The sequence below is a fragment of the Dipodomys spectabilis genome, unplaced genomic scaffold, assembly GCF_019054845.1.
Source record: "Dipodomys spectabilis isolate Male_0828 unplaced genomic scaffold, ASM1905484v1 ptg000380l, whole genome shotgun sequence".
Lineage (NCBI taxonomy): Eukaryota > Metazoa > Chordata > Mammalia > Rodentia > Heteromyidae > Dipodomys > Dipodomys spectabilis.
The window spans coordinates 932,531-956,775 of NW_024871057.1; the positions used below are offsets into that span (position 1 = coordinate 932,531).

General features: G+C 49.0%; 1 protein-coding gene across 3 annotated transcripts in view; it reads left to right on the forward strand.

The window, feature by feature from the left end:
• Gfra2 (GDNF family receptor alpha 2) overlaps positions 1-13,378 on the forward strand; it is a 75,275-nt gene extending 61,897 nt beyond the window's left edge. For all 3 annotated transcript variants that reach the window (XM_042667230.1, XM_042667232.1, XM_042667231.1), the window contains 5 exons: positions 4,159-4,268; positions 4,958-5,098; positions 7,166-7,338; positions 11,077-11,130; positions 11,968-13,378. In XM_042667230.1, the coding sequence (XP_042523164.1) occupies positions 4,159-4,268; positions 4,958-5,098; positions 7,166-7,338; positions 11,077-11,130; positions 11,968-12,090 (601 nt within the window). In that variant the 3' untranslated portion in view covers positions 12,091-13,378. The remainder of the gene's footprint in view (positions 1-4,158; positions 4,269-4,957; positions 5,099-7,165; positions 7,339-11,076; positions 11,131-11,967) is intronic.
• Positions 13,379-24,245: the final 10,867 nt, after the last annotated feature.

Consider the following 24,245-nt stretch of genomic DNA (forward strand, 5'->3'; position numbering starts at 1 on the left):
CACCTGCTGCCCTCCGCTCAGTTGGCTGTCTTCTCTCCATCACAGCAGAGATGCACTTGGCTTGTGTGCATTTTGGTTTTCTTGCTGGCTTTCTGCCTTCTCTCACTACTTGTCAGTTTGTCTCTTTCTCTATAGCTTCCTTTATGCCATCTCTTTTCCGGGGCCTCTCATAAAGGCAGAAATCTGTCGAAGCAATGGTCTGATCCAGGGAAGGTCTGTTCCTGGCAATAGGAATGGAGTTAAGAGATCAGTGCCCTCCCGGTGAACAGGAGAAGAAGTGACATTTGGCCTAGAGATGAGGCAGACATCACCAGCTGGCTTGTCATGTATTATGAAAGGGTAACATTTGCCTTGGAGAGTGTTGCCTACCAGGAATGGGCTAGAGTGCTCAGGCAGCCAGTTCTCATCGTGGTTGGAGTTGGAGTGTATCAGGCGACTGAAGGAAATTGACACCACTTGGTCTCCCACTCTGACAGAGGGAGCTTACTACCGTGGATTTATTGTGCACTAAGAGGCTGTGAGAAACTTGAGCAATCAAAGGCCTCCTGGAGACTTGGACATGGTAACCTCTTAAATGGCTCCATTTGTCACTTTTGCTTGCCAAGACTGCCTTAGTGCTGAGAATGGAGAAGTGGGCAACAGAAGGCCTAACTGCTTCTTTTCCTTTCCCCCTGCTGTCTGCTGGTCCAAGCCCATATCCTTTCCTCCCTTTACTCTGTCCAGATTCCTCTCTGAGCCCTGGACTGACCATGCTATGAGTGAAGTAGGCCATAGCCCCAGAGGAGTGAGATTGTGTTTGCCCTCTAGTTCACTCCGGGGTCTGCTTGAGGGATTCTGTGCCATTACCTGGCTTCCAAGGCCCTTGCTACCCTTCTAGGTGGCTAGGTGAAGAGAGCTTTCTGGAGGAGGGCCTGGAGGAGGCTTTGGAGAGGCAGGAAATGGCAGGCTGACCCTGTGCAGGACTACGGGCTTTGGAATGGGCTTCTGTGTTTCAGCCAAATGCTGTTTAGATACATTTTTGACCTAAAGATGATAACTAGAGACTTCGCCTGTGCCCTGTGCTGCAGCTGCCCTGCTCCTGCTCTATAGGATCTAAGTTTTGGCTTTATTTTCTCTGTTGTATGTAGTCCCACTCAGTGATGGTGCCTGACTTGATCCTTTTAGCTCTCTGGATAGGGATTCGAACAAAGCAAATGAAGAAGTATTCGAAAGGGTTGTAGTGTTTCCTAGGCTGCTATAACAAAACACCAGAAGATGGGACTTAAAAACAAATGTGTTCTAGCTACTTAGAAGGTGGAGATGGGGAGGATTGTGTTTGGAGGCCAGGCTGTCGAGACCATATACCTCAATCAACAAGGCAGGTATAATTGGAACATTTGCATCCCAGTTACGAAGGAACCATAGACAGAAGGATTGAAGTTCAAGGCCAGCCTGAGCAAAAAATGAGTAACCCAGCTGAAAAAAGATTACTAGTGCCCCAAAGAGCTGACATTGTGGCTGAAATGTTAGAGGGCTTGTACAGCAAGCAGAAGGCCCTGAATTTGAAGTCAAGGTGCCAGCAGACCATGTTCTCTCTGAGAGCTCAAAGAACAATCTTCCGGTGGTGCTGGCAATCCTTGGCTTGGAGACCCATTCACTCTAGTCTCTGTCTCTGTTGTGTCCTAGTCTTTGCTTTGTGTGTCTGTCTCTTCTCTTTCTCTAAGAATGTGCATCATTGGATTTAGGGCTCACTTGAATTTGCTGTGACCTGATCTTAACTTGGTTATAGCTTCAATCCCTATTTCTAAGCAAGGGAACATTCACAGATGTTCTTAGACATTAGGACTTCAGCCTATTTTTGGCCAGGACACAACTCAACCCACATCAGGTTTTCTTCTCTTTTGTTGCTTTCCAAATCCCATTAAGAGTCTCTGTCTCCCTCAGCCCACTCCTCAGGTCTCTGGAGATCCAGGACGAGGACAGAGATGATCCCTCCTTCTCCTGTCTTTTGGTCTCCCCTCAGTTGCTGGGTAGCAGAGAGGGGAAGATACTGGTTTTGAAGTTCAAGGCCAAATCTTATCCTACAATTGGTGAGGGTGAGACTGGAGATGCTACATTTCCTGTTGGTAATAGGAGAGAGGCTGATACAACCAAAAGATTTCCTTCTCTTCTGTGGAGGATCGCATTGCTTTCCCAGAGGCACAGAAGGAGGCCTCTGGGAGGAGCCAGGATGGAAGGACCCCTTCCCTTCTAGGAGCAGCGGAGCCTGTCTGAAAGGGCATCTGCCTGCTCTTGGAGATTTGGATTGGAGTCCTGACTCCACTGCTCAGTAGCTCTGTGATCTTAGGCTAATTTCATTTCTCTGAGGCTCAGCTTTGTTGTCTGTCAATTGGGATAATAATAGCTGCTTGTCAGACTTCACAGGGTTTTTGTGAGGATTAAATGATAAAAGATGGATGTTAAGGCCCTATTTAAAAAATCATCATGGCAAAATAACATCAATTCAGCATTCTAACCATTTTGAAATCTACAACTCAGGGGCACTAAGTACATTTACAGTGTTGTACAACCTCCCCCATCCATCTCCAGAACCTTTTCATCATGTTAAACAGTGAATGTACTGTATATACTATAAACAAGCACTTTTTATTTATTTGATCAGTAAGGAAACTGAGTCCCTGAGAAGCAAGGCCGTTGCTCATGGTTGCCCACTGAGCTAGGGCACTGTTGCACGGAGAATTCCCATTCCTGACTTTTAGTTTGATGTTAATGATCTTCACTGGCTCCAGGGGTCTGGGATGTATGCCCTTTTTTTGGGGTCAGATCTTTCTAGAGGGCCTTTTCTCTGTAAATCACAGCCCACCATGGAGTGAATCTCAAGTGGGGTACTTCAGCTACCTTCTAATGGCCTAGGGCCTAAATGGCGAGGTTAGGGTCTACTCAGCAGGCTCTGAGTACCTTCACGACAAGCCTGTGCTCTCTGCTTTCAGCGTGTATCCCTGAAACCTCTCATCTCCTTTTACCTCTATCTACTCCTTTCTCAAATGGGACACAGTACAAGGGGGAGGGCTAGGAGAGCTGAATCTTTGGATGGCTTTGTGAAGTCCTTTAATGTATGCCAACGATGCGGGTGAGGGAATTCTGGCTCTCCTAGCAGCTGGTTCATTTAGTGGAGTCACTAGGGACTGTATATATGGCTATTGTGGTTCTGTTTTGTGTTCATCACTGGGAAGATGCCAGTGAGTGAAGCCTCATCACCAGTTCTTGGAGCTACTGTGACTCAGCTGCTGTGATACTTGAGGCCACACGGCCAAAGACATCCACCTGTAGGAGTTGATGATTCCTGGGATGGTTACCACATTTGTTTGACTTAGATACCTTGTACTCTGTGTAACCTTCCATACCCAGCTCTGAGGCTGGAGGCTGGGGACACACTCAGTCTGACAGCATCTGCTCATGGTGGAAAGTGGCACAGTGCTATATTTGAGTGGTCACGATGTGGTGTCAGGTGGCCATAGAGAAGAGTGGGTGCTGGCATGCTGCAGTATCAGAGGGAGAAAAGGCTGGGGCTTCCTGGTGGGGTTGGGGAACTCTGGAAGGGGCAACAGGATGGACTTTGCTTGAGGTGATGCAGAAGAGCCCAGGCAGGAATGCTGGTTGAATGGTCTTACCCTAAAGACAGTTTCCTTCCACCCTCCTGGGTACCAACTCTTTTCAGCCTCAGACAGCGTAAGGTGTGTTATGCAGTTATTAGTGGACCCCTTTTACCCGAGGAACAATATGTGGCAGGATTTGGTTATCCCTGAGTGTGGCCAACAGTGAGAGCCTGGCTCTCTGGCCCTGGTCCCAGGGCCCTTCCTGGAGCTTTTGAATTCTCTGGATGACAAGAGAAGTTTGGAGCCACTCTTGTGGCTCATTTTTGAGCCCTCTTTGCCAGACCGACTCTGTACTTTCCCTAAGCTACACTGTGCCCCTGCCTCTCCAGGAAGTCTGTCCTAAAGTTACTCACAGCTTGAAATCTCCAAGCCTTAGGTTCCCCCATTTTTCCCTCTTCCTGACTTCCTTTAGTTGGGAGAAGCCTCTGAGCAGCTCTGCCCTGCACACAGGTGAGGCAGAGGAAGTAATCAGGCCACTAAGCTCAACTCCTGTTTCCTTCTTTGGGCCTTTCCCTGACACCAGGTCCCGACTGGCAGACTTCCATGCCAACTGTCGAGCCTCCTACCGAACACTGACCGGCTGCCCTGAGGACAACTACCAGGCGTGTCTGGGATCCTATGCTGGCATGATCGGTAAGTTCTCCTCGTGCTGTTGGAGCTCATAGTGACTTCTTGCTGCCTCACCCCATGGGCTTAGGGGCTGCAGCTCAGCTCAGGGCTGGTGATGGAGATAGCCTGCTCTTGGCCTTCTCTGTGGTGAATTCAGATAGAACTTCGAGGAGCAAGCGGGGGCGATCAGTTCTTTATGGAGGAAGGAGCTTAGCTATTTATTACTGGGGAGAGGATGGCCCCAGGGGCCTTACCAGAAGTAAGAAATGACCTTTTAGATACTGCGTTTCCATGGACTGTCTTACTGGATTCTAGCCAGCATGAGCAGATGAAGAAACTGAGACTTACAGAAAATGAATACCTTGACCAGGCTCATCTGACTAGTCAATGTTGACATCAGGATCAGATCCGTGAGCCTTCGTTGCTTTGGTTTTTAGAAGACATTCTCTTTTCATGGTGGAGAAGGAGAATACAGAGGCCTGCGGACTGGGGCAGAGCTCCTGGGGTCCTTTCTGGTGACAAGGGGCTCCATGTCGTCTGTATTTTTGGCCCCTCTGTCCCTCTATCCTAGCTGATCGTGTGCTCCCTAGGATGCTCAGAATGAGCATTGGAAGTGGGGGTGCAGGTGCATCTGGCAGGGCAGACACCCACCTGGGGGTCAAAGGGAAGCCCCCTACAGCTCTTCTTCTTTCCCGCTCTTCCTCCATGCATAGGGTTTGATATGACTCCCAACTATGTGGACTCGAGCCCTACCAGCATCGTGGTGTCCCCTTGGTGCAGTTGTCGGGGCAGCGGAAACATGGAGGAGGAGTGTGAGAAGTTCCTAAGGGATTTCACTGAGAATCCGTGCCTCCGTAAGTCTGGGCATGCTCTCTCTCTCTCCCCAGGGGCCCCTCATGCCCCACCCCAACCCTACTGCATGGGAGGGAGCCTGCAGCTGACCATTCATTCCTTTTACCATTGGGAGGGCTGGCAATATGCATGGGCATCTATACCATGGGACTCTGGGATTTGTACTCGTGGAGATTTGCACCAGAACACTCAAGTCCATGTCAAATCAAGGCTAAGGGCTTCTGATCTGCTGTTCTGACTGCTCCAGCCAGGTTCCTTGAGAGACTGAGCTGTCTCACAAGGCTCTCAGGTATCTGTCCTTTCTTCCCTTAGAGAGTTTCACCTGGGAATGGGTGACTTTCTCTTCTAGTCATCCAACTCCTAATCGAATAGTTGCAGAGAGCGGGAACCCCCAGCTTGCTCTCCCCCCATCTTGGGACTTGGACACCTCCTGCTGAGCATGCCACCCCAACACCTCTTCCCTCCTTTCTTTTTTTCCATCCATTTGTCCATATATCTTTTTCCTTTTCTTTCTATGTGACCCTGGGAGTTCGGATACAGATTTTAGTGTTTATCATTGAATGTAAAACTGGATAGAGATAAACAGAAGCTGTCTGTGATCCCAGTACAAAATGAACAGTCCCTAGGGTTCTTTTCTTCCATTAAAAGGAGTTCTTTTCTTCCATTAAAAAAACCATTTTAATTTTGAATTAGCAGGCATTTGTAGTATGAGAGTATCACTGTGATTTTTATCATTGTTGATTATGTGGCTTGAGCTCAGGGCCTGGGCACTGTCCCTGAGCTCTTTGTGCTCAAGGCTAGCACTCTGCCACTTTGAGCCACAACATCATTTCTAGTTATCTCAGGGATTTTCCTGCCCAAGTTGGCTTTGACCCATGATCCTCAGATCTCAGCCTTCTGCGTAGCTAGGATTATAGGCGGGAACCACTGGTACCCACCTATCACTGTGATTTTTTTTTTTCCCTCACACATACACAAAGCACTTCAGACAGATTTACCTGCTTCACCAGATTCTTACCTTTGTCTTTCTCCTTAATTGTGCAGGGTTCTTTAGAGCCTGGGGTAAGGGTGCCCAAGTCAGCAGGAGTGAGGAGGCCCTGAGGCTTCTGTGAGACCCTTGATAACCAGCAGGCCCTCAGTCATTTGAAGAGGCAGGGTGCACTTATTGATCAACCTATTTCAGGAAACAGTAGTTGTGGGGAGCCTGCCCAGCACTGAGCCTTGCTACCATAGCCTCTTAGATGACCTGGTGACAGTTGTCTGGACAGGTAGACCTCCTTATGGGGGTTATTGGGATTCAAGGTATGAGTGATGGTTGTCCCAATGTGGAAGGACCCATAGGAAGGCTGTTGTAGGTGTCCACAGGAGAGGAGAGTCATGACTGGTACCCGGAGCAGGAGGGGAGGCGGTGGTGACAGGAGATGGGCTGAGGAGATCATTCAGTCGTGGGCGCAGGTGACTGCCAGTGAGTGTTTAGGGTGAACCCATAGGTTTCAGGTAAATAGAGATGGCTTTTTCAAGACTGGTGACAAGGGGAAGAGAAGCACTGACAATGGCAGGAAGAGATGCCCAACTCAGGTGTGGACATGAGGACTTCAAAGTGCATTGAGGACCTGGGTACACATTTTTCTAGACAGTTGGGTGTAGGGGTGAGTATTAGGGATAGAGCTTTGTCTAAGACGTCCCGTTAGTTATCCTCATTGATAGCGTGGATGGGGAGGCTGCCGTGGGGAAGCATAGGGTGTGGAGAGGGAGGAGGACTGGTTGGAATCTGAGATGGTAGAGGAGGAAGAAGAGCCTATGGCTGGGGAGGTTCACAGGAGGGGTTTGTGGCATAGATTGTTGAGAAGATGCTCTTGCCACTCTTGCTACCCCCTCTCTTTAGACTCCAATGATTGCCACTTCTTCTTTACTTCCTTTCCTCTGCTACAGTCTTCACTATGTGCATTGCCTTGGCCTCATCATCTACTAGGCTAATCCAAGGACAGCAGTGGTCACGGTGGGAGCTGGGCAGCAGTGATGGATGTGGGTCCTGACTTTTCTGCATTTATCTGTCCTCTTCCACCCAGGGAATGCCATCCAGGCCTTTGGCAATGGCACAGATGTGAATGTGTCCCCCAAGAGCCCCTCATCACAGGCCACCCAGACCCCTCGGGTGGAGAAGACTCCTTCTTTGCCAGATGACCTCAGTGACAGCACCAGCCTGGGGACCAGTGTCATCACCACTTGCACATCTGTCCAGGTGAGGGTTTGTGGTTCTGGAGCGTGAGATGTGGAAAGGTACCATGAAACGGTGTGAAGAACCGTAAACCAGGACTCCAGAGGGAGTACTGTTGGTCCTTCTGTTAGCTAAGGATCTCAAGAGGCAGGGAGGAGCTCGTGGAGGTTGCTTCTAACCTGTTCATCCATCTTCCGAGTATGAAGCACCTGTTACCCTGCAATGATGTTCTAGCTACTTGGAGTGGGGCACGAGAGAAGTGTAGTGATTGTCATTTCTCAGCTATCTACCAACTAGCAGGATGCATGTCAATAGATTCTTGACCATCAAACTGAACTCTCACATAATGCACTTTCATTCGGAAACTGACCCAGGGGGCTTGCTTGACACACCCAATATCACAGAGCTGATTGGTGGGAGATATAATTTCAATCCTATGTTTAGCTCTAATGTTACTAATGTTCATTTGTCTTTTACTTCCGCCCTTCCCTCTTACTTTTCCTTTCTCCCTCTTGCCCTCCTTCCCTTCTCCTTCCTTCCCTGTTTCTCTCCCTTCTGTCATCTATTCTTCCACTGTGGGTTAGAAACCCAGTGCCAGGTCTTATGTGAGATGTGAAGAGTACATTGGTGACTGAGGTCCTTGGTTTTATGGTCCTTATTATCTTGTTGAGGGTCAAATGGTGAAATAAGCATCAGATATGGACTGCTGTACGCAGGTGCAGGAAAGATTTTGGCATTAGATGATATCATAAGGCTTGGAAAGGGGCCTTAGAGTGGCTGTTGTGGCAGGTTCACCACACTTTCCCTGCCTGCCCTGTGTTTTGTTTTGTTTTCTTTTGTCGGTCATGGGGCTTGAACACTGGGCTTGGATACTGTCCCTCAGCTCTTCAGCTCAAAGTGAGTGCTCTACCGCTTGAGCCACAGCACCGCTTCTGGTTTTCTAGTGGTTTATTGGAGATAAGGGTCTCACTGTCTTTCCTGCCTGGGCTGGCTTTGAATGGTGATCCTCAGATCTTGCTTCCTGAGTAGCTAGAATGACAGGCATGAGCCACCAGCGCCCGGCTTGCCCTGTGTTTTCTAGAAGTTGGGGGGGGGGTGGTTTCCCGAGTCCTTTCTTCTGGGCCATTATCTGCTTGCAAAGGCCAGAGGAGTCCAGGGAGGGAGCAGGAAGCTGCTCTAAGCTCAGGTACCACTTTCAGGCCCTGGGCTGCTGGCTCACCTGGGTGGCATCTTATTAACAGCCAGCTGCACAGAGGCACTGCTTGGGGTGTGGAGCTATCTATCCCTGGTGCAGATTTGTGCTTTTTGCAATGAACAGGGAATGCTTAGGTAGGCGGGTACTTTGCTGGGCCAGCATCTCAGGGAGCAGGCTCAATAGATGTGTTCTGGGCCATTGGCAGAATTGGGCTCAGGCCTCTGGTCTCTTAAGACCCTAAGCTTCTTGTTCTATTCAGGGGTTACTTTGACCCAAGGAGCTGTCTTTTGGACACCAGAGGATATAGGACTCTGTGGTCTAGAAATGGAAGTTTGGGCTGGGTCTGTGCAGCCAGAATCTATAACCAAATCTTCAGCACTTGTGGGAAACTCTTCCAGGCAGAGTGAGGATGGCTAGTGCATTCCAGCAGTGAGGCTGCTCAGCCCTGGGGCCTGCTGGTGCCAGTGTTCTCAGATTCAAAACTCTTCCGCTTGTGTGTTCCATGTAATGTTTGCACATATCTTTCTTTTCTCCTGCATTGAGAGGAACCTGTTGGGTTCCTGTTCACTCTGGGGAAGAAATCCAGGCCTGGGTCAGGTCCTCTGATAGCATCAGTATTCAGATATGATTTTCACACACATTAGCTGAGCTGAGAAAAGAGCAGGGCTGTGGGCGTTGGCCAGATCCTCTGGGTAGGCACACCCCGGGGTAGAACTCCACTGCGCCATCCATGTCTAGGTCCGTTGAGGGGTTCAGGGTTGCCTAGGAACTGGCATCCACAATCCTAGGTGTTGTAATGCCCTACCTCAGAGGTCAGTTGGATTTGTTGTTTTCTTAAAATATTATTATTATTACTGTTGTTGTTATTGTCTGCCAGTCCTGGGGCTTGAGCACAGGGCCTGGGCACTGTCTCTGAGCTTCTTTTTGTTCAAGGATAGCACTCTACCACTTGGAGCCACAGCACTATTTCTGGCTTCTGTTTATGTGGTCCTGAGGAATCGAAAACCAGGGCTTCATGTATGCTAGGCAAGCACGCTACCACTAAGCCACATTCCCAGCCCTGAAATCTTACTTTTTAAAAGCAGATTAGTAAAAAAATAATTTCATGCACAGCTCCAATATATAAAAATGAACAAAAACAGAATGGCTTTGAGTGGAGTAAGGACTTCAGATCCCATAGTGCTATCTTGCCTGTATGATTCCACACAGACTTGTACTTAGCAGTCACCATGGAGGTGAGGATCGGCCCCAAGGAGCCTGACAGCTAGAGTAGAAAGTGATACCACATGTGAGTGACTGAGGACTGACGAAGGGGCAGGAAAGGGCAGGTAGAAAGAGTGACCATCGCAAGGCCTCCACAGTGGTGTGGGTATGTTCTGTTCCCTGCAGTGGTCTCCCACAGCTGATGAGAGCAGTGACACATCTGAGAAGTAGAATTTAGTACACAGAAGCAGTTGGTGGGTTGCCTGGGTCATATCTTGGCATCTGGGAGATACTGGTACTGTGTTGGTAAATAGTGTCCTCCTGGGTCTGGCCTGGTTCCATTCCTACTATCTTAATAATCAGCACAATCTTATCTCTGCTATTGGCAGGGACTCTACTCTTGGCCAAGGTCTCTGGGTGACAGCTGGGCCTTGTTTAGCTGACCAGATGCCCTGGGTGGTAGATTGCCTATGGTATCCAAGGGATTATTGATACCTCTGGCTAAGATCTGTGAGTTAGACATAATTTCTTGGGCTTCCCAGTTGTTTCTGATGGCCAGAGCTACCCAACGAATGCTTTGGGAACTAACCATTTGCATCTAGGATGGAAGCATCATGTCCTTATTGGTTCTCATAGGAGTTAATTGAATGCATACCCTATGGTCCTGCCTCCAAATGGTTATGCCAGGGCAGAGAATCCTGAATGATCACCCAGGCAGCCTTTCTTTTTCACTCCTCATCTTGTTGACAGAGTGCTTGAGTACTGTACATCTGTTTGTGATGAAAATGGCCAGGTGCACTTGCTAGATGTCCACCTGACATGCGCCAGTGGCAGACATCACTAATCAATCACCTCCAGCCTCCTAAGCTCAAATGAGGTCTCATGATCTTTTCCTGCATATCTTTCCAGAAGCGATGGCAAATAATGAGCTGGCATTTGGAAGCTGTTTCTGATTCATGGCATTCATTCATTTACTCGTTCTTGCATGCATGCATCTAGTAAAACATTAATTGAGTTGCTGTTATGAGCCAAACACTGTTCAGTGCAAGGCAAAGAAGACATGGTTCTTGCCTCTGAAGAACTCTGAGTGGTAGACAGCTATGTGGATGAATGGTGACTACAGAATGCTGCAAACTCAGGAGCAGAGTTGAAAACTTGGTTCTCCATGAGCCCAGAGAGGCCAGAATCTAATCACACAGAGGGTTTCAGAAGGGACAGGGGTGTACATTGCTGCAAGGGACTCTCACATAGTCTGTGTGTAACAGTGCCAGCAGAGGTTGGCAGGGTCTTACCTGAGTCACCGGAACAAAGCCTGGCTCCCAAACGGCTGGTGATCTAGCCTCACACATGCCTTCTCTCCACAGGAGCAAGGGCTGAAGGTCAACAACTCCAAAGAGTTGAGCATGTGCTTCACAGAGGTGAGTAGGGGCAGATCAGGGGGTGGGTGCAGGAGACTTGCCCACAGGGAGCTTTGAATCTCATTGCACAGGTTGGGCCAGCTGCGCTTTCAGAGTGGACACCCTCTCTTCTGCAGTAGGCATGGGGGAGTGTAAAGGCTGCAGCCAGAATCCGTGGTTGTCTCATGCGGGACAGAAGTGGCTGCTCTGATCAGAGACCCTCCTCCACTTTCCTTAGTCTCTCAGACAAACATAGTGAGCACCTGCTTTAGTGTGATTTTTACATGATGTTTTTTCCCCTCCCTGTGGGAAAAAAACAGTCCCTGCACAGGAAATGTGTGTGTGACTTACAGGCCCAACATGGTAAGTTAGGTGACAGGAAAAAGCAGTATAAGATTCTTCAGGAGAGACAATCGTATTCAGATGTGTAGGAGGAGACCCCAGCAACATTAGAGAGAAGGAGGATGTGGCTTCTTCAATTCCCATCTCAAGGAGTTTGAGGACCTTGGGGCTTCCTTCCTCTCCTTAATACCTTCTACCATCTCCCTGCTCATTGGACGATACACCCTCAGCCCTGATTCAGGGAGGAGCAGCCTGTGTGATGGAGACAAATGCCAGAAAAACAAAACAATCCCCAAACCCAAGAGCATCACCTTTGCTCTTGCCCTGCCCAGAACTTTGGAAGCCTGACTGTACCCTCAGGAGGCAAAGGAGGAAAGATCTTTGGGCGATCAGAGGTAGTGAGGGTAGAGATGGGTTCCTTGTCCTTTTCTTTGCCTGAACACAGCCCTGCTGACAGCTTTTTTCCCCCCCGTTGTTGTTATTCTCTGTCTGTCTGTCCTTCTGCCGTGGACTCAGCTCACGACAAACATCATGCCGGGGAGTAAAAAGGTGGTCAAACCTAACTCAGGCCCCAGCAGAGCCAGACCATCGGCTGCCTTGACTGCACTCCTCCTCCTGATGCTGACATTGGCCTTGTAGGCCGTGGGAACTACGGCACAAGATTTCTACACTCTCCACAGACGAGAACTCCCGCCTAACAACATGGAAACAAACCCACACCTCCCCACACAACCCCCTTTGCAAAAAAAAAAAAAAAAAAAAGAAAAAAGAAAAAAAGGAAAAAAAAAAGGTTCTTTTCCCCACCTTGTCTCTGAATCTGTCTCCTCCCAGCTTTCTTCTCTGGAGAAGTTTTTCTAAACCAAACAGACAAGATGGTGGGCAGCCTGAGAACCAGCCCTGAGGTCCCCTGGCCAGGGACACCCAGTGCTGAGAGCACAAGGCTGTGGAAATTCCCTTCATGTCGTCTGGTTCTTTTTTCTCTCTGGACCCTTCTGATATAAGAGGCCCAGACCAGCCCCCTGCTGGGGTGGGACTTGCACTGTGCCCAGTGTAGGCTGGGTATGGGAAAACCGCAGCTGCCGTGGAGCTGCCCACTCTCAGGGCCTGTTGGGGGTCTAGCAGAGGGCATTGATCACCTTGGAAGCAGGGCCAGCCAGGCCATGCCAGCCTTTCCTCTTGGCTTCAAAGACGATAATTTAGCCTCCCCTCTGCCCTCAGGTGTCCGGGTGGGCCTGTGTTTGGTGTGGGAAATCCCACACCTGGGCTGGGCCCCTGGACCAGACTGTAGGGTGATGGGGGCTGGGATAGCTCCAGGAGGAGCCCATCTGGGAGAATTCCTACAGGGAGGATGCAAGCCTTGGATGCTGTGTGTCTCTCTTCCTGATGGCAGGAATTTTGAAGTCAAAGAGAAATGATGATCTGTGGGCTTTTCTTTTGTTTATTGTGGGTCCATTTGGCGGGTCTCCCTTTGGGCAGAAGGGACTGTTGAAGGGGTGGAGGAGACCACAGTTGGATGTGTGGCAACGACCTTCTCTGATCTCGCAGAGCTCAGTTCTCTCTCCTCTCCTTTCTTCATCTTCACTTTCTCTTTCCTCATTTCCAAGACAATGTCAACTGTCTGTCTGTACATACGGAACTCCTTTCTCAATGTATGTGTATATACACATCCATATACATATATCCTGTGCTTTTCTCTTTCCTTTTTTTAAGAAACAAAACTATGGAAATAATACCCTACAGATGAGCGGAGATGTATTATTGTAAAGTTTATTTTTTTTAATAACGTTGTCTATAATGGGAACAAAGGAAACGGACTCCCATGAGCCCTGCACCGGTTGGGATGACAGCTGTGGCCAAGGACTGATCCACAGTCACACTTAACCAGGCTCGAATAAACGTACTAGGAAGAGACTTGCCTTTTGCCTCACTCTCGTGTACCTTTCTTTTTTGTTTGTGTGTGTGTATTGGTTGTGGTGCTTGAACTCGGCCTGGGCGCTGTCCAGCTCTTCAGCTTAAGGACAGTGCTCTACCACTCGAGCCACAGCACCACTTCTGGTTTTCTGGTAGTCTCACAGACTTTCCTGCTTGGGCTGGCTTTGAACTGCAATCTTCAGATCTCAGCCTCGTGAGTAGCTAGGATTACAGGTGTGAGCCACTGACACGCAGCTTCATGTGCCTTTGCTGGGTTTGTTCACGACACCTTTTGGGTGCTTATCTGGAGCTTCTGTTTTTAGCTTCTATATGCACACTGTGTGTGTGGTGTGTACACGTGTGCGTGCACATGTGTCTTGCTCCTATGTCCCAGTGTGTGTGTGATGATTGTAGCTCCCTCCTGTAGAAGATGTACTGACTGATATATGCCTGTTGGTTGGAGATTGGAAGAAAATGAAGGTGCAGATGGTGGTTGGTATGGAAGGGTAGAGGGAGAGACAGCCTGGCATCTTGGGTATGGTTTTGTTCTTGGCCTGGGATGCCCTGCTCATCTGACATACAGAGCGGGTGGGTGGCCCTGTGAGATCTAGGTCTACATGACGTGTGATTAGAAAGGCGCCTCAGAAGGAAGACGACTGTGACCACTTGGGGTTTGGAGACCAAAGGAGCAAGCATTATTTGTCTCTCCACTCTTGTCTCCCATCTTTCTCATGTGCCACGCAGCCCTCACTCAGGTGCTGGGCCCCCCAGCATAGACTCTCCGTGGGGTGGCTAGAGGCAGAGTGTGCGTGCGTGCGTTGAACTATGTGAATGTGTCTGTTCATGTCTTTGCATGGATGTGTGCAGGCGGCAAGAGGGAGAAGAGAGGGCTGGCCCATGCTCCCAGAGCTGCATGTCATCCTATCCTGTCTCCATCAGATGACCAGAGGTCATTTCCAGCCTCTTGATCATGGTTCTGCTCAGATGGCTCTGGTTTCCTGGTGGTGACACTGGTGTGCTGTGTTCGACCTTTGCCTGTGGGGGGGGGGGGGGAAGTCAAGGAGCCAACCATCTTTCCTCCAGCTACTGTTGCTTTATTGTAAGCAGAGACAGGTGTGGCATCTGCTGTGCAAACAGCAAAGACTGGTTAGGTTAGACATGACTTACTGAAAAGCTCTGGGAGAAGGTATCTTCAGAATTGGTAGGAGGACTGGGGAGACAGGGACAGGAAGCAGAGGACAGACGAAGGGCAGGAAGCAGAGGGTTGAAAGCATTGTGCTGCTGCCGCAGTGGCAAATTGCTACCAACTGTTGCCCAGTTGGCTCAGCTGGGCCTTGTGCCTCTGTCATCCTTAGGTGGGAGAGAAGGAGGTCATGCCATTATTGGTATTCCTAGTGAGAAGTAAGTCCTTGGGATACAGATGAAGGGAGATAAGATGTCACATAAGGAAACTGAGGCAACCTTTTGAAAGTGGAATGAGTTCTGGGTAGCTTTACTTCTTGTTCATACGAGCACATGGTTATCTATATGCCTGACATTTTACCATTAAGTATTCATTCCTTTGGATGAGATAATCCCTGTCCTCTGTGTTCCTCTCAAAGTTTATGAAGCTGAGAAGAGTTAAATGTTAATGTCAGTTGCTAAAGCGATGTGAATGACTTAGTAACATTAGGATGTTTGGATATAGTTATTGAGATTGAGACTGGGCGGCAGACAAGGGCAGAGAAACGGGGAAGGACTCAGGAGCAGATGGAGAGAGGTTCTGAGTTGAAGTTATTTGGGGAAAGTGCAGCCACATGCAATATAGGTCCCTGTGCACTTGTCTCGCTCAGGCACGTGTGTGGAGTTAGCTTTCTTTGCCGTGAGCCCCAGGACACTTCCAATCTGGAGCACATACCTGTGTGCAAGGTAGTTTCAGCCCAAGGCCTCAGCTGCAGGACCTTGGTAGATCTGAGACCAACCAGCAGTATTTCTGCTCTTGTTGGGGGAGCTTTTGGCTTGTGTGGAGATGCTCAGCTGACAGACCAGACATCGACTTTCCACCTGATTGTTGCCTTTACAGCCATCTCCCCCCCATGTAGAGAGGGCCGTCTGGGGTAGGGCAAATGTCTAGAGGAGGCCTGCAGTGGGGCATGTCAGGTGGTCCCTCAAGAGCTCTGTGTGCTGGACATTAAATGAGCAAAGTTGCTGGTCCCATGCTGAACTGGCAGTGGTCCTGGTAGCCAGTTCTCTGCCTAATGTGACCAGCCAGAAGAGCATCAGCTTAGTTCCCAGAGCCCCACCTTGTAACACATGTGGCAACACAGGTTTCCCAATTCTGGGAAACTGGGGCCATTTCTGAGCTGTTACTTGGTCCTTCCAGGAAATAAGTCCTGCTTGGGATACACGCGTGCTAGCTGAGCCCTGCTCTCCCCATCAGACCTGGATGCTAGCCAGCCGGGAGCCTGCCAGGGTGGCCGCTTTGCCCTCCCTAGATTCCCATCATGCCTCCACTGCTCACTGAGATACCTACCCAGGAGCCCTGCTTCTGCTGTCCAGTTCTGGGCCTGCTGGGCCCTGGAATTCAGGATCTGATTGTCTACCTGCTGCGCCTTGACTCCATGCTGAAGGGTCTTTTGAGTGTGTGAGGAGAAGGTAAGGTCATGCTTACTTGCATACGTCTCTAGTTTCTAGCCTTGGATCCCAGGTGCTTGCATAAGACTGCCTCCTTTACTGACAGAGGAACAAAGCTTTGGGGTTGCTTGCTATCTGGAGAAATCCTTAGCCAGCATTTTCTAATCTGTAAAATGAGTTTAAATCAGCAATCCCTGATCCCAAGTGGGATGCCAGGGGACAAAACCGGTCATATATTCCCTGTTAATACAAGTGGATCTATTCTGACTTTGTGGCCCATTCTTTTTTCTAAAGAGTCTCTGTTGGGATTGCTTATAATCTTAAAAATGGGCAAAATTTCTTTGGGAAAGCCAAAGGCATTCAGAAACTCTGTGTGTGTGTGTGTGTGTGTGTGTGTGTGTGTGTGTGTGTGTGTGTGTGTGTGTGTGTGTGTGTGTGTGTGTGTGTGTGTGTGTGTGTGTGTGTGTGTGAAATCAGTGGGTAACACTCTTTGAGGATGGTCTTAAGTGACAGAAAGACTGGTGACTGGCTTCTCATTGTGGATGGGAAATTTGGTCCTCTTGTTCAAACTTGGTAGCCTCATTTCCAAAGATATACTAGCTGATGATTGAAGTCTTGCTCAACAAGCTATGGAAGAGGGGAGAGAGACAAACGGGCAGAGAATGACACAGGTCAACCCTGAGACGGATGCTAAGCTGTCATTTCCTACTTAGCCTGCTTGTTGTCTCTCAAGACCACCTCTCTTGGACAGCAAGAGCATGCCCACTATCCAGGGAACACTTTGAATTTTTAAGTTCTGATATGTTTTCTAAAACCCCAGACGTCCCACTTCCCTGTATATCTCCTATGTCCAAAAAGTGAATAATCGGTTTGAAATTCTCACAAAGATGTGAATTAAACCTGGACCCCACAGAGCATTGTTTGCCAGCCCTACTTTTAGTATGAAGTGGGTTTCTTTTTGTGCCATATCTTCCATGGCAGGAAAATGGACTCAAACATTTTGGAAGGATTCAATACCATTACCGAAAATAAAACCTAAGCCATATATATATATATATATATTTATATATTATATTATATTAATCCTCACTATGTACCAGAGGGCTGTTCTGAAATAGTGTGAATTTTAACTCGTTGAATCTCCTCTGGGACTCTGATGCTCTATTCCAATTCTATGGACAAGCAGACCGAGGCAGAGAAGATCCTGTTTTGTCTAATACTTCAGAGGGTCAGGACAAATGCTATATGCAAGTGTGCGACACAAGGATCTATGCTTTAACTGTCCTGCCAGGATTTCTGAACCAAGCTGCCAAATGGGTACCCTGCCATGCTAGTCTATGGCAGCTCAGATGGAGGTAGCCCCTTCCCTGGAATCTAGCTCATGACCACTCCCTGCCCTTCCTTTCCATCATCCTCAGGATGTGTATGGTCCAGGGTAACAGACCATCAATAGGCGTAGGACTGAGTGTACTCGTGGGAGCCTGCAGGGCAATGGAGATGGAGTCCTATAAAGGACCTCATAAAATCAAGGACTTACAAGTGAGAGAAGGGGAATTCTGGAGGATGCTGCTCAACGACATGAGCTCTCAGCAACTAGCCTTCTTGGTGGGCAGGGGAGGATGGAGGTGGGCATTCACTTCAGTGATAAGGACTTTGTTGGAAAATGGCTTTGGCTGAAAAATAGATCCTCTAGGGAAGAGATGGACAAGCTGGGATACTTCTCACTTGACTTTGGACTGCTCTTGCCTTTGAGTCCCGCCTCCACTTCCCCACCCCATGGTTAAGAGACAAGAGAATGAAACTGGGACCTGATTTGAATTCCAGATAGTCCACCGGCCAACCGGGAGACCAAGTCTAGACGAATCTCCAGTTTTCTCATGTGTAAAATGACACTGTCAGTCCTGCCTTGTAGAAATAATGTCAGGATTGTGTGGGATGTTGTGCATGCCCAGCATGCAGTGGTTTCTTGGCTGTGCACTCACTCCCTTGATGAACAGACTACTACCCCAGGCCTCCACCAGCTGGACTCCTCCTACTCTTGGGTTCATCCTTCTCCTTTGTGCCTCCTGAGAAGCTTTTATGGACTCCTTGGTGCAGACAAGAGCATGATCGTCATCAGACCCCTGGCAAATGGAGCTGGAAACGCAGGCCAAGTGGGGAGAGGGAAAGGCCAACGTCCTTGTTTTATTTGTAAATCAGAGTCGATTGGATCAGCGAGCCACCAGGGATGGTGGGCTACAGAACATCCAAATGTCATGCTCTCTGGAGACCCTGGGATTGGCTGCCCCCTCTCCATGCATGAAGGCAGAGCATGTCCCACCAGATCAAGCACAGCAGCTCGACGCTGAGCATTGATTAGTCATGGAGCTGAGTTGTGGAATGTCAGTGCCTGTGGGAGGTGGAATGGAATTCGGTTCCCGATTAGGCCCACAGCAAGAGCAGAGATGGCTTTGCTGCCATAGGCATCTCAGGAGCTTCTTGAAGGGAGGAATCCCTGGGCCCATATTTGGAGGAGTTGTTGAGTTATTCATGCTTTCTGAGCAGCAATATCTCTCCTCTTTGTGCTTTTCTCCATAGAAAACTCTGACAAGGGGGCAAGTGTCTGAAGACATAACAAAGATACCTTCTTTCCTTAAGGAATCTGTGATATTCGAGAAGGAGTCAGGAGCCAAGGTCAAATCTTGGCCCTGCCATTCACTCACTAGTGATATTCACTAAGTTGCAGAATTTCTCTAAACCCCAGAGAGGTTGCTTGAAGTCAGGGATCTAAATGAAGGGCCAGAAAGGAAATACAACAGGTTCTATAAACCATTCCATCTCAGTTGTAACTACCAGCTCTGCCATTGTTTCCCAAAACACATCACAGGCAATATATTAAGGACGTGTCCAGGTGGTATGCCAATAAAACTTTATTTACAAAGATAGGCACAGGCTCAACGTGGCCCATTGGCTGTAGTTTGCCAGTTCCTGCTCTAAATGCAGAGTGTAAGCTGTCAATCCCAAGCCATTGAAGGGTTGTGTGATGGCTGATGGGGCTGAAATGGGTCTAAAGGTGGAGGAAGGAAGAGGGAGGGAAGGTTCCGTCATCATGAAAAGGACTACGAACTCAATGTTGAACTGGTGGTAGAGAAAGCTGGGAGGGGAGGCTCTGTGTTGAGACAGGGTGCAGGGACAGGTCACCCGTGGGCCAGACCCACCCAGATGCAGGCTAACATGTTGGGACTGCAGGACAAACAGGTTCTGAGATGCAACCACACTCTATCATCTGTGCACCTGCCCAGGGCCTCCGCCTTGAGGAGGGCATCATTCCCAATTTGTATAGAGAGCCGTGTGTGTGCTGGCAGAGTGCCAGCCTGTGGCTAGCAGCACATGGAGCTGCCACTCAGGCTGGAGGGGAGCAGGGTTATGAACACAGAGAAGGCAGGGCATGACTTCCAGGCAGAAAGCGAGTAATTGGCCTCCAACATCTCTGCAGGTGGGATTTTGCACAGCCACCACGGTGAGTGTGACTCAGGGCGGTGGAGCTCATGCTTCTAAGAAAAACACTCCCTGCTTTGTGCTAGGCGTTCCTTCCTAGCAGCACCCCAAGAACCCCATATGGCTGTCAGCGTGCCACGTGCCCCCAGTGGGCTCCATCTTCCTGGTCTGGGGAGGGAGAGGGCCGAGGGCCAGTTTGCTCTCCAGGATTCTGCACCAAGACTCTGAGTCTGCGCCACTCGCTCTTTCTGAACTCACTGCTCTGGTACAAAATGATTTTCAAGGAGACAAAATTCATCTCTCTTTTAGCAAATACTGCCACCCCGCTTGGTTGCTTCAATTTTTCTCTTCATGTCTTGTGCAGAGCTCTGGGCAGCTGCCATGGTGTTGCCTCCAGGTATGGCTGACGAGTGTGCACCTTACTCTCTGATTTGGTCTTCCTCCTTCAAGATAGCGTACTGGAGGAAGCCATCCCTGGGGTTACCTGGGGTCATGACCGCTCTAGCTTGGCATCTCTTCCTGGGGGAGAACTCATTTAAGTCTCTCTCTTGCCCTGGTAACCATCCAGTAGTCAGAGGTCATAGATGAGTGTCTGCACAATGCCCACCCAGGCAGAAAACTAATTTGCCTCCAACAGCTCTGCCGAGGGAGTTCGTATAACCTCCAAGATGGGTGTGACTCAGGATGTGAGAGATCTTGCAGCCAGAAGGAAGCTTCCTTTGATTAGACCCACGTAGAGACAATACCCCTCACTTTTTCCTTTCCCACTAAACACAGGAGGCTGACAAAGCCAAAGGCTTTCCCTTAATCCATTTGAAAACCCGAGTTTACCCTGGTTGGCCAAACAGATGTCTGTGGGATGATGCCCCTTGAGTGAGCCCATCCTTGGCTTTTGTCCCCTGTATTTTGGTCCCAGTGTTGGAGCTTGAACTCAGGATCTCATGCTTTTCCTTGGCTCATGGCTGAAGCTCCACTTGAGTCACACCTCCACTTTTGACTTTTTGCTGGAGATAAAAGTCTTGGGGGTGTGTTTTCCTGTGATGGATGCAAACCTCGATTCTTAGACCTCAGGCTCCTAAGTAGCGAGGATTACAGGTGTGAGCCTCCGACACAGGCTTTGGGAAGGGATCTTTTCGAGGCTCCAGTCACCTGACATTACTCTTAATTCCCCTTTTGTTAGAAAGCTGATGGAGAGTGGAATCAGTATTCAATGCCTGAAGGTAATGGAGGCTGCTGAACCAACTTTAATCAGACGTGGTTCAGGTGATGATGCTAACTCAATCCTTCTGTATCTCACTGTGTAATCCCAGGGCAGCTGTGAGAGAATGGGTCTGGAGAGACCCAGGGTAAGTCTGAGGAGTGTTTGTGCATGTAAACAAACTGTTGGGGGCCCTGATGTGGGTGTCAGTCTGGGGCTGAGTTAGTGTAGTGAGTCTCATGCTTCCTTAGGCTTCAGTTTACGTGTACCAGGCCCTGGTCGAGAGCAGCCCTAGCCTCTTCTGAATGCCTCCTGAAGAGCTCACCTTGTGCCCAGGGCTTGAGCCATTTCCATGTGGACTCTGACACCTGTGACTTCAGAAGAGCTTTCAGGTGTGGGGCGGGGCGGGATCGTGGGAGCAGTACTAAGGTTCTGAATTCAGAGCCTCACTCTTGCTAGACAAGTGCTTTACCACTTGAGCCATGCCCCTCAACACTTGTTTTGCTGTAGTCATTTTCAGATGAGGTCTCACTTTTACTCCGAGCCAGCCTCATGCCCCAATAACCCTACCCTGTGAGTGGAATCACTGCGCGCATCACCATGTCCAGCTCCTTTGTTGAAATGGGAATCTCACTGTTTTCTTTCTTTCTTTTTTGTTTTCTTTTTTCCTCTTTTGCTTGAACTGGCTTCAAAACTGTGATCTTCTGGATGTCTTCCTGAATAGCTAGGATTACAGGTGTGAGCCACTGGGAGTGGTCTAGAATGGGTTAAATAGAGGTAGGACACAAGGGGTGGGAGAGCTGCCTTCTCTGCCATCAGCATGATTGACTGACCCGATTCTGGCAGCTTCTAGGGATGGCCTGAACAGGACTCTCTCCCAGGGCCCCCTCAGGCTCTGTTTATCCTCTGCTGGAAATCTCACTCCCATCCCAGGATCCCTCTCCTTGCTCCTGTCTGTACCAAAATGACTGTTTGACAACAGATATCAAATGGATAGAAGCCTAGTGTGGGACTTGGAGTGCTGCATGTCTGCAGATCAGGTCACCCCTAGCTCCTGGTAGCAATTCATCTTGCACAGACTTGCTATCCAATTGCTGTCTTCCTGGAATTCCCGCTTCCATGTTTCTCCTTTAGATCCTTCTTGGTCTGGTTGCTTTCCTGCCTTCCACCTTCGGGTGTAGGTTGTGCTGTCTTCTTAGGCCCTAGAGGAGGAGGAATTCTTCTTTTCAAGTCTCTGTTTCAGGTCAGGATTGTTCTTCCTCTCAGCTGGCTGGGAGGTCAGACACTCCAAGCCCCTGACTAAGCTGCTTTGGGCCCTCTGGTCAGTCCAGCCCCTTGTGAGGGCCTTTTACCTCTAACTGGGAATGGAGCCCAGTGCAGAGACCTACCAGGCACACATGAGCATGACAACCAGCTCACTCCCCCTGTGTCAGACATTTGCCCCACATTGCTGTGTTTCTCCCTAGTATTGAACCTCTTTAAGCTCTATTGTACAATTTCTATACCTCTCTATCAATCTGGGGCAAAACTCCCCTCAGTTGAATTAATTGAGAAGATTTAAGGGAGGCTCATCTGAATGAATAAAAATAGCCAAATTATACAATTTTGCTTAAGCAAAGAAATGTAGCATAATCTCTTTGAAGTGAGACCCAGCCTCCCCCGCCCCTCCTGCCTGCCCCCCCCAATGGTCTCTGAGGTTCCCTGAGATCTGGCCCTCTCGACCTTTCTGACCTTTTCTCCTTGCTCCAGCCAAGGTGGCCCCCTGCTGGTCCCTGTGTACCCGAGGACACTCACCTCCTGGCCTTAGTGGCTGTGCTGTCAGGACAGTCTTCTACTCTTTCTTGCAGCAAATCCTCTTCTTTCCTGCAGGCCCCCCACTTAATATCAGCCTCTTAAAGAGCCCTTCCCTGTGTGACCTGCTGCATTTGACTCTTATTTAGGACTTTATATTCCTAATACTTTTCTGCCTTTTCACAGACCATGTTTACACACACACACACACACACACACACACACACACACACACACACACACACATTCATGTGTAGTCATAGGTTGCTTAGTGATGGGACATGTTCTGAGAAGTGCATTGTTAGGCCATTTTATCATTGTGCAAATGTCATAGAGTACTCACACAAACCTACATGGTCCAGATCTCTCCATGTGGATTTTTTTTTGGGGGGGGGGGGGAGGTACTAGCACTGGGACTTGAACTCAGGGTTTCATAGTGTCACCTGGATAATTTGCTCACTGTTGCCACTCTGCCACTTGACTTACAACTCCATTTCTGGCTTTTGCTGGTTAATTAGAGATAAGAGTCTTTTGGGTATGTCTGCCTGGGATGGCATTGAACCATAATCCTCAGATCTCAATCTCCTGAGTACCTAGTATTACAGGGGTGAGCCACCAGCATCTGATTTTGGCTGCATCCTTGACCATCCGTTTAAACAAGCTCCACTGAATGCTTCTGCAGGCAGTCCGCCTTAACCATCTAGCTATCAGCTCAATCTCTCCTCTCCTGTCACAAACAACTGCTTGTCTGGCTTTACCCAGCCTCTCCTCCTACTTAAAAAGTAATGTGACAGCTCCAAACACCGTGCATCTACAGACCTCTCTGAATTCACCCTGGGAATGTGGGTTTGCTTTATGCTGAGGCCACTTGTCTTGGTAAATAAACTGGAAAGTTAGTCAGGGGAAAATCTGCCCAGTGCTCGGCCTATACTTGACAACATTAAGTAGGGCCTTGGAGAGAGGGGAGCAGGTGGGTTTTACTTACTAAAATGGAGCTAATGATAACAGAAGGAGAGCATCAAGTCTCACTTGTTCAGGTATATGATTGCGAAAGACCATCAGCAGAGGGATAGGAAACTTGTTAGAAATCACCAGGCCATTATAACCGAGATCAAAAGCTGCCTCTCCAAATAGGGAGGAAATGGATATCGTCTCAGGAGGACAATCAAATCAAAAGATTCCAATGTGCCCGGCAAACAAACATAACTTCATAGAAAGCTGCTTTTATGAGAATGGCCTCCCCTCCCAACCATTTGTGATGGGCAGTAGGACTTCAATGAGGGCCCAGGCATCAGGGGTCGGAGGCAGGAGAAACAGAATGGCTGAAGGAAATTTCAGACTTCACTGTCTTTGTTGAAAGACAAAGGAGAAGAAAGGAAGGGTCTGAAGTGTTCTAAATCTACTGATAATCATGTCCTTAACAATGCTAGTGTATGCTCTGACACTGCTATGCTCTCCCCGAGGATGGGGTTGTTTAAAGGCCCTGCAGATGGTTCTGACTTCTGTAGTATAAAAGGCCATTCCTGCTGGGTGGAGGGGTCCCCAGAGCTTTCTCATGCCTATGCACCAATCCTGCAGTGAGAGGACAGTGGATATGAATATTCACACACCTAGAAGTTTCTTAGTGGCAAAGCGTGGAGGTTACTGAAATCCACTCCTTTACGATTCTCCGAACCCACACTTCCTTAGAGGAAAGCTGGTTAATAGATCAAAAAGAAGAGGCCCCCTCCAGCTGGCCCTGCCTCCACTGGCTGCTTCTGGCCTGAGGTAACCACGGGAGCCTCAGCTGGAGCTGTGGAAGGGT